The sequence below is a fragment of the Nesoenas mayeri genome, assembly GCF_963082525.1.
Source record: "Nesoenas mayeri genome assembly, chromosome: 7".
NCBI lineage: Eukaryota > Metazoa > Chordata > Aves > Columbiformes > Columbidae > Nesoenas > Nesoenas mayeri.
Window position 1 is genome coordinate 32,403,679 of NC_137551.1, and position 18,903 is coordinate 32,422,581.

The 18,903-nt window shown below is 38.6% G+C and overlaps 1 protein-coding gene across 1 annotated transcript in view; it reads right to left on the reverse strand.

Annotated features, from left to right (window-relative positions):
* GFRA1 (GDNF family receptor alpha 1) overlaps positions 1–18,903 on the reverse strand; it is a gene marked incomplete at both ends in the record, with an annotated part of 142,557 nt that overhangs the window by 25,531 nt on the left and 98,123 nt on the right. The window contains 3 exons of the mRNA XM_080348218.1: positions 1,601–1,779; positions 6,254–6,388; positions 11,538–11,647. Coding sequence (XP_080204344.1) covers positions 1,601–1,779; positions 6,254–6,388; positions 11,538–11,647 — 424 coding nt within the window. The remainder of the gene's footprint in view (positions 1–1,600; positions 1,780–6,253; positions 6,389–11,537; positions 11,648–18,903) is intronic.

Consider the following 18,903-nt stretch of genomic DNA (forward strand, 5'->3'; position numbering starts at 1 on the left):
AAATCCAATGGGATTTGTGATCACTTGCCATTTCTTCAGTTCATTATTAATCATGTGTACTTTGGTAGCATCTGGAGGCCTTACTCCGTAGGGGACTCTATAAACACTGAAGTAAAATGTGATCTCTCCCATAAAACAACATTTTAATATAACATGAAGTGAATTAATAATAGCCTATCAAGGTCCTGCTTTAAATGCAAGATATTCCAAGTTTCAGGTTTGAAAGATTACATTTACTCTTTAGCACATTCTATCTGCTAAAATGACTACTGCGTATAGAAATACATTCCAAAAACTATCTCCCTCTTGTCAATAACTTACAAATCTTAACTAATAATGAAGGCACAGATATGAAAAATAGAATTAAAACAGAAGGACCTAAACTCAACACTACCTACCATTAACCTGATATACTTTGTGACTCTGTAATGACTCTAAGAAATGTTAATTCACATGCAATTTGCCAATGCAAAATAAATGGAGAAACTAGAAAAGGACAGAAGGTGAGAGAGTGGTGCAGGAAAAATTACGTACAACGTTTCTGAGAGATACAAACCGTCCATCTTCGTGAACATGGAAACTTTGATACAGTTTAATATGAAGAATACAAAATCAATTTTTTATAACTAAGTGAAATGTGAATGCTACAAGTGTGGAAGAGTTGAGGAATCCAGAAAAAAAAAGCATCTTAATACCAGATGAGACCTTAAAACTCGGACATTTTAATTTGCGCTACGTAGCAATTTTCCTTCTATAAAGGCAAAAATAAATAGGCCAATCTGATCTATCCCTGACCTAGTTTTGCATTTAAAACATCAGAAATGTTTATAATCCCAGATTCTAATCTGGCCTAAGGATGTTTTCGGTTTATATTTCCTGTTACCTCTTTCCTGCCTTGATTTTGCTGTTGTCTCCTGCCCAAGTTCTTCAAACTTTCTAAGAGCTGCATCTACTGCCTTCAGCAAGCAATGAGCCTCTTTAAATCCAGAATCAATGACGCACCATGAATAGCCTAATTGATGTGTCAAAGAAAATCACTACAGCCATTGGCCAAAATCACATTGTGTGTGACCTTGACCCCAGTTCAGGAAAGTTCCTGATTCAAAATAGCTTCCATCTCTGTCCAGCTTTTTCACCATGTAGTTTGCAGCACCACATATTCTCGAATACACAGACCTACTCAGCCAGAAAACCTCTAAAGTTTACTGCCAATAACATAAGAAAGACGGCAGCAGTACATACTAGCTGACATTAAGAGTTCCCTCTGAATTTGGATTACTCAGGGGATTAATTTAATCTGACATATCCTGGCAGGGTTTGGAGAGTGCCACATTCATATCCAAACCTGTGATAACAAATTAAATACTACACCCTGTTTCTGTGTCAGAAATGCAATACAGTCAACTTTGAAATACGCATGTTTCTGATTTAAAACGAGAGTATCTGATATTTTACAATATATTTGGCTTATAACTACAACATGGGAACAAACCGACATGCCAATTTAAGCAGGAATCTCTTTATGCAGCAGGAGATTACTCTGTACACATTCCTATGAAAAACTTTCATCTATGCACTGCAACAAGTACAAGGCTCTTACCTGCAGGTTTGCACATGCTGGTGAATCGTTGTGGGTGGGTATTTCATTGTTGGTGGTCTCTGAACCTGTGTTTTTAAGTCTGGAAGCTGTTGTAGTTGTGGCTGTCGTGGTCTGTACTGGTAAGATTGGCTGCCACACATTCACATCGGTACCATTGCCGAAGGCCTGAATTGCATTTTCTGTAAAAATAGATTACAGGTAATTTTCTATTTCTAAACAAATGGCAGAAAGCAGAACTGACTTTTTAATCACGATGATTATTATTATTCCACTGAAAATGTGTATTTATAGAAACTCATTTTTTGTGCTGAAAAACGTGTCTTAATTTTGAACATATCAGAAACATGAACTAAGTGTCTGGGGTCATATAATTACCTGGTGCAGCCTCTTCTTTGTAATGTGCCCAGTAATTCTTGACAGCAGCTCTAGAACTTACTGTAATCACGTTGGTTAACATCCAAAAGCCTCAAAAATTTACTTTCAAGATTTAAAATACAGCTTGAATGTTATATCCTAATTCAGGCAGGTGGTGTAACAGCAAAATAAAAACAGAGAGCAGGGAAAATATTAATTCATTTCTACAGCTTGTTGTAGTAAAACTAATATGCCTGTAACTACAAAATGGTTTAACTGAGACAATCTTTTCCTTACAGTTTTCAATCAAAATCTGCATAATTAGGTGAGGGAAGTATGCTTAAACTAAAACTTTGGAATATAAAAGTTAAAAAGCTTATCATAGTTTCATGGGATTAAAGAGTGTGTTTATAGCAAGAGTAAATTGGTTGGGGCTTTTTATAAACAAATAGAAAAACAGTTTTTAATCAGGTCTTTGGGGATTCAACATGGATTTAGGGATTTCTTATTTCAAATTCTTTGTACAAGAAATCAAACAATTTCACTGGGGACTAATATGTGGAAGTTATTAATACTTCTTCTCAGTAGTATTCCTTGCCTTATAAAATAATTTACATTTAATTCTCATCTGAAAAGAAGATGTATTTTATTCTGATATTAGGTCTCAGAACTCCAATGTGCAAATAGAAGAATTTGTAACCAAAATCAGCACCAAAATCAGCTGAGTTGATGGAGAAAAAGAGGGAAGAGTGGAATGATATTTTTCTTGGTTTCACCTGAATAAGGCAATTCATAAAGCAATATTTTCCTATGATTTCCTAAAGTAACGGTAACTCTTTGCTTCCATTATTGCAAAGAGGATTACAGGAACAGATGCAGTCCTTCTAGTTTTCTAAGTAATAGAAGTCTTCACAATTTGTTGTCTTCAGTTATTTCATAAAATCATACTCGATCCTTATGGGTCCTTTTTAACCTATCTATTCTATGATAGAATCATACAATGGTTTGGCTGAAAGGGACCTTCAAAGCCCATCCAGTGCCACCCCTGCATGAGCAGGGACATCTTCACCAGCTCAGGTTGCTCAGAGACCCATCCAGCCTGGCCTGGGATGTCTCCAGGGGCGGCTCATCCACCACCTCTTTGGGCAACCTGGGCCAGGCTCTCACCACCCTCATGGTGAAAAATTTCTTCCTCATGTCCAGCCTGAATCTCCACTCTTTTGGTTTAAAACCATTACCCCTTGTCCTATAATAACAGACCCTACAAAAACATCTGTCCCCATCTAAGCCCCCTTTAAGCATTGAAAAGTCGCTCTAAGGTCTCCTCGGAGCCTCCTCTTCTCCAGCCTAAAGAACCCGAACTCCCTCAGCCTGTCCTCATAGAGGTGTTCCATTCCTCCTCATATTTTTTGTAATACTCCAAACATACAAATTATATTATAAATATGCATTTTATATTTTGTTGCCATACATATTTCAAAAAACATAATGACCAAAAGGTGTTTAACTGCTCTAGTAAAGATTCTTTCAATAATTTTTATTAACTAACTCATTGTTTTATGCTTTTCCTCCCACTTACCAGTTCTTTTTACTGCAGTATAAAGCAGGTGCAAACAAATCCTTTGAACAGATAGATAAATATACTGAATCCCATACAGTTCAGTAGGAATTCTAGAGTATGCCATGACATTCACAGAGCAGCTAAAAAAAAAGTCTTAAGATGGATTTCCAGAATTTAAAATGGGCCAAATCTTAATTGGACAGGCAGCAATTTGGATCACTGCAATATTTCCCATAAACCTGCATATTCCAATAAAGATGATAAAAGTATAAGAAAGGTAATACACAGCCCCAAATTTTAGGGTGGAATATATCTTATTTAGGGCATATTAATTGGGATGTTTAGCTTTCTTGAGATTGGTCCGATTTCACAGTTCCGATATAAACACATATTCTGCAGGAAAACTGCCAAGCTAAAGAAACTATCTAATACATGTAAAAATAAAACAATGCAATGTTTGTCTTTGTTAGGACTAATTTTTAAAACAGACTGGAATTTTCACACCCACCTTTTGAAATCACAATATCCCCTCTAGTTTCAACTTAACATCTTTTGCAAAAGGCTTTTCAGCTCTAGAGTGGAATTTCAGGGCAAGTGCATACAGAGGTGCGAGAAAGACCAGGATTTCAGGTGTGTACGTAGGACACGGCAAACTCAGCTTCAGGTGTGAATGTCACCCTATGTTTCCTGCCCTCAGGGTGCAGTCTCAGCTATTCCACTTCACATAAAAAACAAACTGGGGTTTTGAATAAATATTTCAGCTAGGTTTCCCACATCTTCTGTAAATGCCCCAAATCACTGATTTGTTTTCCAGTTTGAATGGCAAGTATACTTTAGCAAAACAGACAAACAAGAAATTCGTAGTTTGATCTCACTATGAAAAAAGGATTTTCGTTTTGTCTAAAAGAAATGGGAGGGACATTTATATCATCCGATAAACAAATGACATTTTCTTCAGGCACTGCAAGGCCCATTAATGACAATAACAATTAGAAAAAATAACTGGAACTTTTCCCATTCTCTGTAAGAGAAAAAACTTTTTATAAATCAGAGACATCTTCAATTTCTTCATGAAGACATCTTTAACAGCAAGGATGACTATAATTTGTCTCACAGTAACCCCTAATGTCTTTGATTTATTTTCATTAATGCTTTCACACCAATAGCAAAAGAAAGGACTTCATGTTCTAAAAAGAACCTGTAACATTCTAGCAATTACTACATTCAAAAATGAATAAAATCTGATCTATTACAGTAAATGGCAGCCGCATTAGGTTTGAAGATGGTCTGATGCTATATTGCTAACTTTTACCCAATAACAGTCTGACCTGTTTCCTGTTGGTTTTGTTGTTGTTGTTGTTTGGTTGGTTTGGTTTGGTTTGGGGGGGGGAGTGTTGTTTTATTTTTTGTTTTGTTTGTTTGTTGTTTGGTTGGTTGTTGTTGTTGGGTTTTTTAGTTACATGATATTGAGTGATGGATTCATTCTTCCAAAGCTTAAGAAACAGTGTATCAAATAGCAACTGAAATCACTCTTTGTATGCAAAGCTCCCCACGTCTTCACAACATGCTGCCCGTTGGGAAGCTACCAATGGAAATTTTCAGATCACTACACTAAAATACAGACTAAGCCCTGCATTATACTAAAATACAGACTAAACCCTGCATTAGCATTATCTCAAATACATAAGGCTGGATGGGATAGTCTGGATCATCAAGTGCCTTTGTTGTTTTTGAGAAAAGCAATGATGTATGCTTCTTTTAATTAGCTGATGAAATATGACCTTTAAAACCGATAAGATTTTTTTACCCCCAAAACCCCTGCTGGAAGCCTATTTCTTAACTTTAGTTTGATGGTTAACATTTTTCCAATTTTGAACCTAAATATGTATGGCAAATATCTCCCTTTTTGATCTTCTGCCAACTTTGTCCTCTAGGTTAAGTAATCTTTTTCCCTCCCTGGGCTTGCCCCTCTAATGCAATTTCAGAGGACAATCACGTATCTTTTCAACTTCTGTTCTGCTAGGCTGGGGACGCAAGGCTCTTTTGGTCTCCTCATTTGTCCAAAATTAAAACTCTGATGCACACTCCACATCATCCAATTACGCTGCTCCAGGCAGACAGGAAATTTGAAAGGAGAACCTGCCAAAATCGACTCCACTGAGCTATTCTGGAATTTATAACAGTCTCTAATTTTGAAGTGAGTTTGACTGAAAAAAAATCAATAATTTAACAAAATCTTGAAATTAGGTACCATCCAGACCTATGTTAAAACCAGGCATCTGAGATCAAGTAGCCTACAAAACCTGAAGCTTGGCTATAAATTGAAAGCACAATCCAATTTATACTTACCTACAGCAAATCCTTCATATCATAAACTACATGTCTTTTTTTATATGAAGTTCTTAAATTATACAGAAGCCCCTTAGGTGCTGCAATTTTTTGGTACAGCTGCCGCCTGACTGTTAGGGTCCAAGCATGATCTGTGATGTAAACAAATATCTATATGATACAACTTTACTATTTGTATTTCTTTTCCAAGAGCTTCTCACATTTGCAATCTTGGCCATAAACCACAGTATCGGGTATATTTGCTTCTTTGTTTAATTCCTACACCTACAGCAAAACCATGCTTACAGACTGCAAGAGATGGTCTTGATGTATCATAACGTATTTAAACAGTAAAGAAATTCCAGAAAACATAGTAAAACACACTTAAAGACTTCTAATATTGTACTCACTAAGGCATATATTGTCCTGGAAGAAATTCAGAAATTTCTCGCATTCGTCTATGTCGTTACCGCTGTTGCTGCAGTCACACCATGGGGCAACGCTGAGACTGTTTGAGTCTATGTAGTTTGGTGTCATCACTGTACCTGTTAACAAGGGTGAAGTAAAGTACCGTGAGCAGCCTTTGTACTGAAATATTCTCTCCATAAGAAGAAGACAGCAAACAGCCCTTGGTAAATCATGTATTCAGAGCTGGATTCACAATGCAGAGCCCTGGCAGGGCTCTGACTTCCAGAATTAACAGCTCCTGGCTCCCTTTGCCACCCAGCGCTGTGCCACACTTCACACCCTCGCATGGTTTGAGTGCGACCACTTGAGGGACTGTAACATGACACACATAGAAGACCCGTTACTTTCCTCCAAATATGTTGACATTGCATTCCCACAGAGAGCTGCATCAGCAGAACTGACAGGTGGGAAACCACGGCACAGGGAGGGATGGATTGTGAGAAGGAGGGAACCTCTTAAAAGGGCTCTGCTGCCAAATCAAACATATGCAGACCTGCGCCCTTAGAGCTGCACTCTAAAAGTCCAGTTTTTCTTCCTTGGTTGTGTTTTTAATCTTTTTCATCCTATCTGTAAATAAATGGCTGAAACTAGACATCAAGACCTGAGTGTCCTCCTTGAGTCTGCAGCCAGCCTAGAATGCAAGGAGAACACAAATCACGCTGAGAGGAGCCCTAATACATCTTGGGAGTGTGTTAACCCCTGAGTGCTCATTAGGGACCTGCCAAGAGAGTGGGTTATGGCAATGTACAAAGCAAAAACATAACCAGCATGCACAAAATGGTACAGTACATTCTTTGCAGATAATAAATTACTATTAATCTTGCTGTGCCACTACTTTTTTCTGTAGAGTGATTTTTTCCTAAGCATTGTCAACAACTTAAAACCACAAGGTTCTTTCTAACTTCATTGGGTAAATACTCTCACATTTATATGTCAACTCCAGGCTATCAAGAATGCAATGAAACCAAAGAATGCATTTTGTCTCCTAAAAGATATACAGCAACTGTTTATCATTCATCTGGATCAGGCAAGTTATATGATCAGCACTTATTCAAACCAGTATCTCACTGAAAGCATCGCCCCAGCAGGTCAAAGATCTCAAACTTCCCTAAGGATAGAGAAGCTTGAGCATTTATTTTATTTGTCTGACCAAACAGGAAAAATGGAATAAAAAATGGCAGGTACCCCAGACTTGTACTGATGACAGTTGTTTCAGGAAACACGTTCCTTTGTAATCTACAGTTCTAGGACAGGCTATATATCATGTGGAAATGCGGTCACATCTCTTCAAAACTGACATCAAGGTAGTCATTAAGAAGATGGAATAGATGAAGGATAAGTATTAGAGACCCAAAATGTAGACTAGCAGAGAAAATTTGGTCCATAGGTCCAGAGTCTAAGAGTCTGCAGTAACACAGGAAAGGGCTATCAAACACCAAGCTACAAAACAGGAACATTAGAAATAACACAAATCACAGAATGACGTCAAAAAGCCTTTCAGTCACCAGGCAGTGCTGGGAACTGAACAAATCAACATGCAAAATGCTTCATACATGACACGGGGGACAAAGGAGAACAGACATTAAGGGCTGGCCTGAGAAAGGCAGTAATGTATGTGAAAATGAATGCAGTTCCACTGCCAAACTCACAAAAAGCATCTTTTGTCTTGTTTTGGGATGTTTTAAAATTATAATGTAATCCTGTACCTTTATCTATTTCCAGCTTTTACCAGATAGTTGCAGTAATAACCACTCAAACTCTACATGAGATTAGCACATGCGTAAATAGCACAGTTCAAAATTTATTAAATGGAGGTAGAGAATTTAGTAGAATAGGCAAATATCATTTGCACCGTTAATGAAAACTTGAAAGTAGATAAATAGAAGAGGAATGATGTCAAATTAAAATAAAACAAATTAAAATATCTGTCCATTATTGGTTTGATGGTTCAGTACACTATTTCAACCATGTGACATGATCTGAAAAGAAGTGAGAGAAATGAAAATCAAGAGGATTTTTGCAAATGGAAAGAAAAGAGTGGGCTTCAAAAGAAAAAAAAGTTAAGTAGCAAATGCTTAGTGAAGGGTTAAAATACCAAAAAGGTATTGAGGAAATTAAAAATGCCGCTGGGGTAAGACTTTCTTATCTCTGCGAGGTAATGAAGGAATTAAAATGGGCCAAGACAAGGGCTAAAAGTTTAACAGATATCAAGCTATGATCAGAGTTGATGAACACAGGAAAGACAGGACAAGGAAAGTGTATACACAGCACATGAACTGTATATCCAGCAAAAACAGAGTGGCTGAAAGAGCAGCTAGTAGAAAATCAGCCTGTCATTTAAACCCGGGGGCAGATGTGAACCCAAGCGGATTATATGCTTAGTTTCCTGGGGTGGATTTTCTTTTTTCCCTGCAATGTGTGTGCTCTCCCCTTCCCCCCTTCCCGCCGCTAGCTGGCATCTTGGAAATTCTGCTGAAGGACACTAAAGGATCAGAGAAACCATAGTGGTTGGCAGTAAAATCGGACATGCTTGGTTTTCCTTGTTCTATCAAATAGTTGTGTGGTGGTCTCAGTAGCAGGCAGTCAGATCTCCATATTTTAGACAAAAGCAGAATTAACCTGAAGCTGCCAAGAGGCTGCCCAAATTTGGGTCAGTTAAGAATAAGGAGGTGGATGGTGAGTCCAGGAAAAGCGGCATGTGACTGAAGTTCCTTTGGCTCGAAATGACTCGATTTATTCCTATGAACTCTCACGGAATTCCTGGGAATCCCAGGGAAACTGAATTTATTGAGACAAGGGAAAACGTGTCAGAAAGTGAATCCTACAGAAGATCTGGAAGTCAGCAGATAGAGCAATACCTAATGGACAGGGGAATGTAGACAGGTCCAGATAGTTTAACTAGGCTGGAACCAAAGCACTGAATCTCAACGTGGGTATCTCCACTCTTATTCTACATTTAATAATTTTAATATTTTTCCTTTATTTTTTAATATTAATTTGTCCCTATTGCTACAACAAGGAGCCTAAAGAGATGAATGAAGATTTTCAAAATTCCTGTAAAATATGCACGTATTTAAAATTATATATATAACACTGATGCAAACCTAAAAATACCCTATTATACAGACTGTTCTTCATTTAACTGGTAAAGCACCTCATACAAAAATGTGCCTGACTCTATTTCCACTTCAGTCATTCATTTCAGGTGGGATTACACTAATTTCAGTGAAGTTAACGCTGATTTACATCACTGTATGTGACAGCAGAATCACATTGACTGTACCTTCCACAGAGAATCCTCAATTTCCTGAACAAACTCTATGGAAGTGCAATTTTTGCTACATTTAATGAAATGGCTAAATGAAATAATATTTTATTTTAATGAACAATATTTTACCTTAATTAAAACACCTGAAGATCCTGAAGCTCTGATAAATGAATGGATCTGTAACAGCTTTTACCCATAGTCTGTCTCTTATTCCTGTGTTTTACATATATTAAGCAGACATCTGAAAGATTGTGCCTCTGCTTTCTGTCTCAGCATCTTACAAATTTGATAGTCTTCACATAATTTACTCCACTTGTATATCAGCTTAGTACCAGAAGCAGGAATTTACTGCTTTAGCACGTGGAAGTTTTGTTTTGGTAATTGTCTTGGTTTATCAGAATTACTACCAGAAGTAAAATGTCTTGTAACACTAGGCAGTTCCTATCTTTTTGCATGTGTCTAGGGGCTAGCAGGAAGAAAAATGTTTGTTTTTCTCTTTGAAAATTAGATCTCCTTTTGATTTCAGCTCCTTAGGGATCCATTCCACATTTGCGATGTGTGACAGCGTTTTGCATCACGGTCATCCACAGCAACACAAAAACATGTGACTGTATGAACTGGGTCATCCTTGGGGTTAAATTGAAAAATGGATCCAACGAAACTGCCAGCAAAATTCACTAGGTCCAGGAAGAACTTCTTGGCAGCTCTTAGCCAGAAGTATCTATTAGTAACAGTTACTGTTTGCCAGCAGCGAGACTTCTTAATCTCATTGACTAGATCAGATTTCAAGGCTATTCAATTCTTTGTTTTACAGTCAAATGACATTCTGTCATAACTGTTCATATGTTATACCCTTTGCATACTGTCTTCATCTCTTAAGTCATAAAAGCATATCCTTTGTACCCATCACATCTTATTTTACCAGTTGCCACATGGACTTACTTCACTTGCTAGCTGCTAGAGTAATAAGAATAATAACAATAAGCCAGTGAATATAGCTTTCAGTCATTTTTCAGCAAACCCAGCCTATTTTAGAAATATTTTATTTTGGATATTATCTCCAGAGACATTTATTTAACAGCAGGATCTGCTTCAGGGCCTCAGCTGGGACCTTCACGGCCAACAGAAAGGGATATTACTGCATAGCAGCAGGTGCAGGCTGTAAGCTTAAAAACATCTTATCTGGTGGCCTTTAAATTTGTTTGTTTCAGAGTTTTGACATTCACTTATTCTTTATTGCCCAACCATGGTATTTCTACAACAAGTCACCTTCCTGAGATGGTATCCTTCTTCCAGAAATCAAATACCACATGCGGGATATGGAAGATGGCTTGCATTAAGGCATCTTTGTGCCGGTTGACAGCCAGCAAGGTGACAGCAAACAAAATGAATTATGCTGGGGAGGGAAGAGGATTTCAGAATATGGTCTCGGTTCACCTCCATTGACAGGCATCTCAGAAGACATTTAGAGTGGACATCATGGAAAGAACAGCAGCTGGAAGCGAAACCAGGCTCGGCTGGTCTATTGTCTCATTTCTCAAATGTCTTGTAAACTTTCCCAAAAGACCAAGAGCTAAATTACCCAACCTTGTGAAGATAACACCAAACACAACCAAGCTGTGGTTTCACTTGTTCCTTTTAACTTCCTGATTCATGCTCCTGATCAAATTCAACAACCTTCATAAGATTTACTTTGTAAGCTTAGCTTATATTTGTTTATTTCAAATTCAAGCACCTTTCTCTCCTTATCTTTCGTCCTAATTTCCTTGCAATATAAAATTTACTGCAGGAACCTCTCTAAGGTAAAACAGGGCCAATGGACTTAGGTGGAGAATTTTGCTTAGTATCATGTTGTACAGTATTACATTCCACAGCTTTTATTTCACCTGGGCCTTCAAAATATCATTTGGGTGTTTTTCTTAGGCCAAGCAAACCCCCACCCTTCCCTGTGTTCTTACCAATAAGCCCCGAGTAAGCGAGGAGGCAGTCAGCATAGTTCTCCTTCAGACAGCTACTAACAGACCGTGACTCGGGCTGGCAGTTTGTGAAGAAATCTGCAAGGCGAGATCTGCAACATGAAGAAAAATGCATATCTTTAAAAATCAAGCCTGCGGGCATTCTTACCTTTTACACTCTTTTTATTTTTGGACAAGGCTTAATACTCTTTAACTTAAATATATATTGGACACATTTCAGCTGATGAGAGTTCCTTTCTAAGACGCATCTCTTTCCAGAATCCATATTTTGAAGGCAGAACAAAAAAGTGTAAGAAAACAGTAAAAAAGGACAGCGAAACAGGGACATGCCTGCCCTTTATTAAAAGAAATGCTCTGCCTTTTCATGCCAAAAAGAAGACAAAGAGCAATTTTATCATATGAGCAGTCATTTTGCCTGGATCTGAACTCATACTGGAATCATTCTACAGGGGCAGAACACAGTGTCTGCTGTTTCACTGATTACACAAAACTGTATGTTTGTGCTCACAGAGTCTTCTTACTACATGACTTGAGGCAGGACCTGCTTTGCTACTGCCCGCGGTTTCCAGGGGATGGGCTCCTGCTCTGGACTGGTCTGCAGAACCAGCTGGCTGAACTGGGGGAGCAGGCAGATCCAGCTGGCATGGTCTCCACAGACCCCTGGAGCCACGGTACTGAGAATCTATTTGTTCCTGTAAAATGTGCATTTATCCGAAGTCTACAGTATTCAGCCCAGGGCTGAGAAGAAGGGAGTGTGTGCTCTGCATCGACTTCTGCTGCTGAATGGTCATATTATCTTCACTTACCTCAGATACCCCATGTGCAAGACGGGTATCTTATGGAAAGTGCTTTAAGACTAGGAGGGAAGCTGTATTGCAATTAACAGATTACTACTATGTTGGAAAATGAAAAACAAAGGAACTAGCAGCCAGGAACTCTTCTTGTTATTTGCACTTTAAAGGCCAAATAATGCTTCTGTTCAGGTCTATAAATCTGAGAGGCATCACTGAGGTGGGCCAAGGTCCCACATCCCACAGCCTCTCTCCTGCCCATCTTGTCCTGCTCTCCTCAGCTCCGTTAGTGCTTTCACTTTGGCTTGTAAACTTGGAGCAGTGACTTTTGTTTATTTATGAAGTCTCATTTAGATCTTTATCTCCACAAACAAAATCATTTAACCTCCCTATTCCATATTTCTATGAAAAAGGGATGAAAACGTTCTCTTCCATATAACAACTCACAGTGATGTTTCAGGATCAGGTGCTTAATCTTTGCAAAGCCCTCTCAAAATCAGAATACTATAATCAATGCCTTTTCTGCACTGCCCTAGCATTATGTAGATTTGCAATATAAATGCTCTTTTTTAGTTTTGCAACGAAAACACAAAAGTTAGCAGAAACAAGTGATTTGCAAGTGATTTACTTTATTTGTTTACATGCTCCAGAGACTAATTATCTTTCTTTGCTTTATTGTTTTACCTATCTCAGAATGGGATTGGATGTACATCATTAATTGGCCTGGAAGTAATGATGGGCAAACTTCAAAAGGTTCACAGCCTTACTTTGAGAAAGCAACCTATAAATAGACTGCATGCAAACTGTACCTGAATTTATCTGAGCTGTTCTCATTACCTCTTTTTAGTTACATCCCTCACTAACTGTACTGACACCAGGAAACCCATTATTGCCTTCAAATCACAGTCAACTGCAAGCTTTTCACTCCCTCCATTCCTTTATTTAACCATTTAACCTTGAGATGGACATCTGTACCCAGTTGCCTTTAATATCTTTAAAAAGCCAAGCTCTCTACCAATCCTTCAAGATGCCCTATATTTGTATATAAACTTCTAAATTTCCATAAAATCTCTACTTTGCTGGTGAACTAATACTGTATCTACCAGGAGACAGGCTGACAAGAAATGGATTCCAAGGCATGGGAAGAGATAAGTAGCAGCACCATAAACAAAATCTGGACAAGGAAACCCTATGTCACTGCAGTGATTCCTCTCTGAGTCAATTATTAAGATAGTGGCTCAGATCCAGCCTTCTGAGCAATTATGAACAAAGACGGTTGACAGTTTCTATGGTTTCTACAAATTCTACTACGACTCCAATGAAGTCTGTTTTCGGACAGAAGAGAGCCTGTTACAGCTCTCTAGTATGAAAAACTGGTGGAAAGAGCAAGCCTGGTGTATGTGCAGTATTTTTGCATATCTAAAACAAAGTAGCTTCTCAGATTAAAATTTCATTATTTATATGACCATAAATAATTCTTTTTGGAGATACAGTCAGGTCAGGATCTTGATAATCCTGAAAACAATTTTTGCAATCATTTCACGATTCTTAAACATCTAGTTCTCCCTTAGATTATTAGGTGCATTGGTCCAGAGATCATTTAATACCTTCCTCTTCTCTAAATGTTTTTAAGGACTGATAACTATGGAATAATACCAGTCATTTACTACCCAGTCTACTTAAAGAGTTTATTATTTGTAAACCCTAAAGGAGGCTAAAAATTGCTCTGCCGATCCCTTTTGCATACAGCTTGATTTCTATGTTAATTTCTGAAGAATTTTTGTGGTCATAAAAGGTAATGATCTGACAATGTTGCACATTTAAGTTTTCATAAGCCAAATACAGTTCGGATAGCTCTGGTCCTAGCATTACTGGACATCATCACACACTTCCTCCCTAGTGAGTCATCCAAACTTCATGCTATCAAAGTTCTCACTCTCTCCTGAGCTGTTAACTACACCTGATATTTATCTGGATTCATTTTCAGTGGAGATAAAGTTAAGGCCAGCAAATAAAAACAGAGACAGACCTCCATCAGCCACAAAATAACTCCATCATTTTCAGTGAAGATTTGCTGATTAACACTCACTGAAGATCTAGCGCCAAACACTTCCAGTAGAGTTGGCACTGATAAAATTGTGCTCATCAGCAATACCAAAGCAGTGGTCCTACTATTTATCTAGGGAGAGAGAATTAGCCTAATTAGGAACCACAGGATCATGTATCCTAAAGTATTGCATGTGGGCTGTTTAGGTAAAAAAGAAGATCCTTTTAGGGATGCTGACAAAGAGGAATCAGCTGATAGCAGTCCTATAAAAAATATTCATACTCTGTTAACTTCGCGTTCCTTCAGCAGGAAGCAGTTTGTGGGTATTAATTTATGGAGAGGACAAACAGAACTTGCAACGTCTGTGCCTTAAGGGTGCCCGATTTTACATGTGCAATGTACATACGTGCATCTAATTGCTAGATGGCTGGATAGAGACAGGCAGTTTTGTATTGTACACAGCATGTAGCAGGACCACTTTTGAAAGGAACTATTAATTTCTTTGTCTGTTGAAGAATCAAAAATCCTCTTTGTGAACAGCGGCATTAATGATTTTTTTTTCCTTTCATTGCATAGAACCACAAAGAAATCTTCTTCCTTGGAAGAAAAAGAACACAACCAAAACCAAAACCACAAGTCTCTTTGTAGGGCAGAAAACCCACAAATTAAATGGGTCCTATCTTAGGCCTGGAAAATCTCCTCAAAGTAAACTGCAGATCTTCTGGAAAGATTACTTTAAATATTTTGTATACCCCTGATGGAAAAAAATTGGAATAATCCTATTGGGAAATTCAAAGAAAACCTGCTCAAACAATAATCAGTCTCTTTGAGAAGAAGAGCAAAAAATACCAAACCTGCTATTCTCTGATGCTTTGTATTAGCACCAGTAAAATCATTTGTAACAGTTAAAAATACAAAGAAGGCAGAGTTAATTTGTTTTCCTTATGACAGTGGTTCTTCGAATACTCAGCAGGATAAATCAAAACTTTCAAAATTTGCTTACAAATAAGCTTTGTTAATAGAAGTATTGTGTTTTATCTGCATATAATTTTTGAGGCAATTTAGTTTTATATTAGCACAGTCTATTGCATACGAAACATTGATTAGGTCTTCACTATTTTTTATCCTCAAGGTTTTGTAAAAGTTCTTTGATGTTCTGAAACTATCTTTGATATTTATCAGTTCTGCCTCTTAAAAGTTGGTCAATTCAGCTTCAGTACTGGTGCAATATTTCAATTGATGATAGAATAGCGAAGTTGCAGAAGATTTCTAAAACTGCATTTTTAGTTTGGATCTGGTGTAAATTGTGGCCTACTGGAAAGCAGATCTAGGAACCAGACACATGAGTCCTCCTCAAGAATCACCCCCTACTTCTGGGCAGGCCGGAGGTGAGTTCCCTGGTTTCTTTTCTTCTATCTGTTTGCATCTTCAGTTGCTGGTACCCAGGGGCTGAGCCTCGAGAGAGAGAAATCTTCTCTCTTAGCCTTCCTTTTGCAGTGGGCACAATTTAGGACAAGGCAAAATGGCCTCAAGTTGCTCCAGGGAAGGTTCAGTTTGGATATTAGGAAAAAATTCTTCATGGAAAGGGTTGTCAGGCACTGGAACAGTCTGCCCAGGGCAGTGGGTGAGTCACCAGCCCTGGAGGGGTTTAAGAGACATGTAGATGAAGTTCTTAGGGACATGGTTTAGTACCAGAGTTAGGTTATGGTTGGACTCGATGATCTTACGGGTCTCTTCCAACCAAAATGATTCTATGATTCTATCTTCAGACCAAGAGAGACACTGAATCCAAATCTCCTGCTGACCACACACATCTGGGCTGCAATGTCCAAGTGAGTGGTTACAACTCCTTGACCTGTTATCGAATGCAGGGAGTGACGGCTGCTGCTCCTCGGTGCTCACCTGAGTGATGTTAGGTGAAAGCTGGACATGCTCGCTCCCACCTCTCTTTACATTGCTGCTTGTTGTTTAGGTACCTATTTATGGCTCAATAGCAGCAATATAAACAGTACGTAAATGCCAAAGCTGAGTGACTGGGGTGACTACACTAATTAGTCAAAGCTGCTCTAGGGTCTAGACATCATTTGGCAGACACAGTACAGTCACGTAAGGGAAGTGCTGCATCAATATTCAAAACAGCAAAGAGGCATAAATCTGACACTGAAAAAATTCAGACTAAGTCAATGAATATGTGTCATAGTGACAAATGACACCATTATACGAAAAAAAACAAGCCAAAAAACTTGTTCTTCTTCTGTGGGGGTCAAATGCAGCACCCTCCTCTGTAGCTACAAATAGCTCCTGTATAGCTGGGGTGGTACAATTTCTGCTGGGATGCAACAGTGGCAAGAGGGGTTGGTATGTGGCCAAGCTAATAGTTTCATTGTTGGAGGAACTTTTCATTTTCTCTTCATTTCATAAACACACAGTGAGTGGGCAGCAAGAAAATGAAGTAAAGGCTACATAAGAAACTCTTATCAACCAATGAGCCAAAAAAAGCCTCTGAGCAGCTCTACCACAAGACAGATGATCCTCCCAGCACTTAGTAATATAGCTTTGACCCTTTTTCTTATTATTAAAAGGCACCAGAGCTGTGTAATACTAATTCATCTCAGACCTCCTTAGTTATGTACACATGCTACTGAGCACCTGCGAGCAAGTATGAATTTTGACAGTTTTTTTAAATGGCCATTTTTACATATGTTTATTAAACAGCAACGCTTAGTTTTCTTTGGTTGCTCCCCTCCTTCTCAAACAATGACAGTGTTTGTGCCCTGAGGTCACTGATGTCCTTGCCCACCATGGGGTTTCCCCTACCCAGCCTATGGCCCATGACCCCATCCCAGCCCCCCAAACTTCAGTCCCTGCCCCAGTGATGCTGTAGGACCTCAGTCACCAGCCCCCCATGGCCCTGCCTGGCCATTGGCCCCGCTGAGCCAGGTCCACCCATGGGCCAATGTCCCAGGTTGTCCCCAGGGAGGTGTCAATGCCCAGAGCTGCCTCTCTCCCTGGCTGGTGTGGTGGGACCAGCCCTGCCTGTCCCAGTGGGGTCCCCATGGACCCCAGGGAGCCCCTGGCTCCTGCTGCGCCCTGAAACACAGCTCAGCATTCGTACCTTCTGGAGGTGCGAAGGAAGGGTAAAGAAGTCAAGATCCGATGGCAGACCATTGGGCTCCCAAGATGTGAATATTGAAATCTTTTTGCAACACCGGCAGAAACCATTACAGTATCTTGGACACTACCAGCTACTCACTGAAAGAAGCTAGTTTTTATCTGGTTTTGCTTCTGTTTTGCTATTTTAAATGACTGGCAACCCAAGCCCATGCAAATATTTGATTCTGGATTCGATTTATCTCTAAAAATCGTTGTTCATCTGGAAGTAAAATACAGACAATCCCCAATTATGTACAAGCAGCCAATTTGGATTGTGGAATAACTGGATACAGAAACAACCAGAGGCCACACAAGATTCATTCTGATGTGTCTCAGCATCACAAACGCTTGCTCAGAGCATCAAGCATGGACACAACAGCTCCCAAAGCTGGTTCCTCCAGCTGAGCACCCACACTCAGCCCAAACTGGTGGCTGACTGTCTGTACTGTGTTTCCCACCATATCTGCCAGTACTTATATTATCCAGGCTTTTTGTTTACCAGAGCCCTTCTCAACATCTAGTACCCCAGAAAATGGAGACGAAACTATTAGAAATTCAGTTGTGCAAAATGCAAGATATTACCAGTACAAACATAGTATTCTTTCTATTATTCTATTAACAAAACTAATTTTTCTGAGTAACAAATGTTCTAAAATAAACATACCCCACATATACATTTTATTACTGCATGCAAAGCAAAATAAATAATCTACTATTTTCTGTTAATGTTATCCTTTCCCATCGCTCGTGTCATCTACTAGAGACCTTTTTACGTAATATCTACTACAGAAAATCAAAATAACTTAACAAAACACTAAGCTCATAGTTTATCAATGTTAGTTAAATCCTTTAGCTGACTCAAGATCGTGCATGAGAGTAATTTTAATTTAACTTATTAGGGGTTCTTTGGATTTAAGGAAAAGGCTCAATGTGATTCTAAACAACTATGATTTATTTGCAATGGGGTAATATAAATATTTTTACACTACTGACCTTTTATGTAATAAAAACAATTTTAAAAACTATGGTGCAAATCCTGAGCATAAGATAATGCAATAAATAATTAGAACAGGGATTCTCAGATGCAGTGACACAAAACAGAATTTTCTCTTTCTGTTTGCAAAAAAAAAAAACCCAAAACCTCAGGCCATTTTTTAGAGGTCTGTTTGAGAGAACATCTGGAAAGCATTCCACAGGAAATCAAACTTATATTAAAGATGTTTTGCGGGGCTCTGTTTCCTTCCATTGACTTTAAGCATGCATAATGTGTTTCTGTCTTCTCAGCTGCAAAGAAAATACTTCTCTGAGAGTCTTCTACAAAATGACAGGCTGAACCGTCAGTCTGTGATTTCTATCA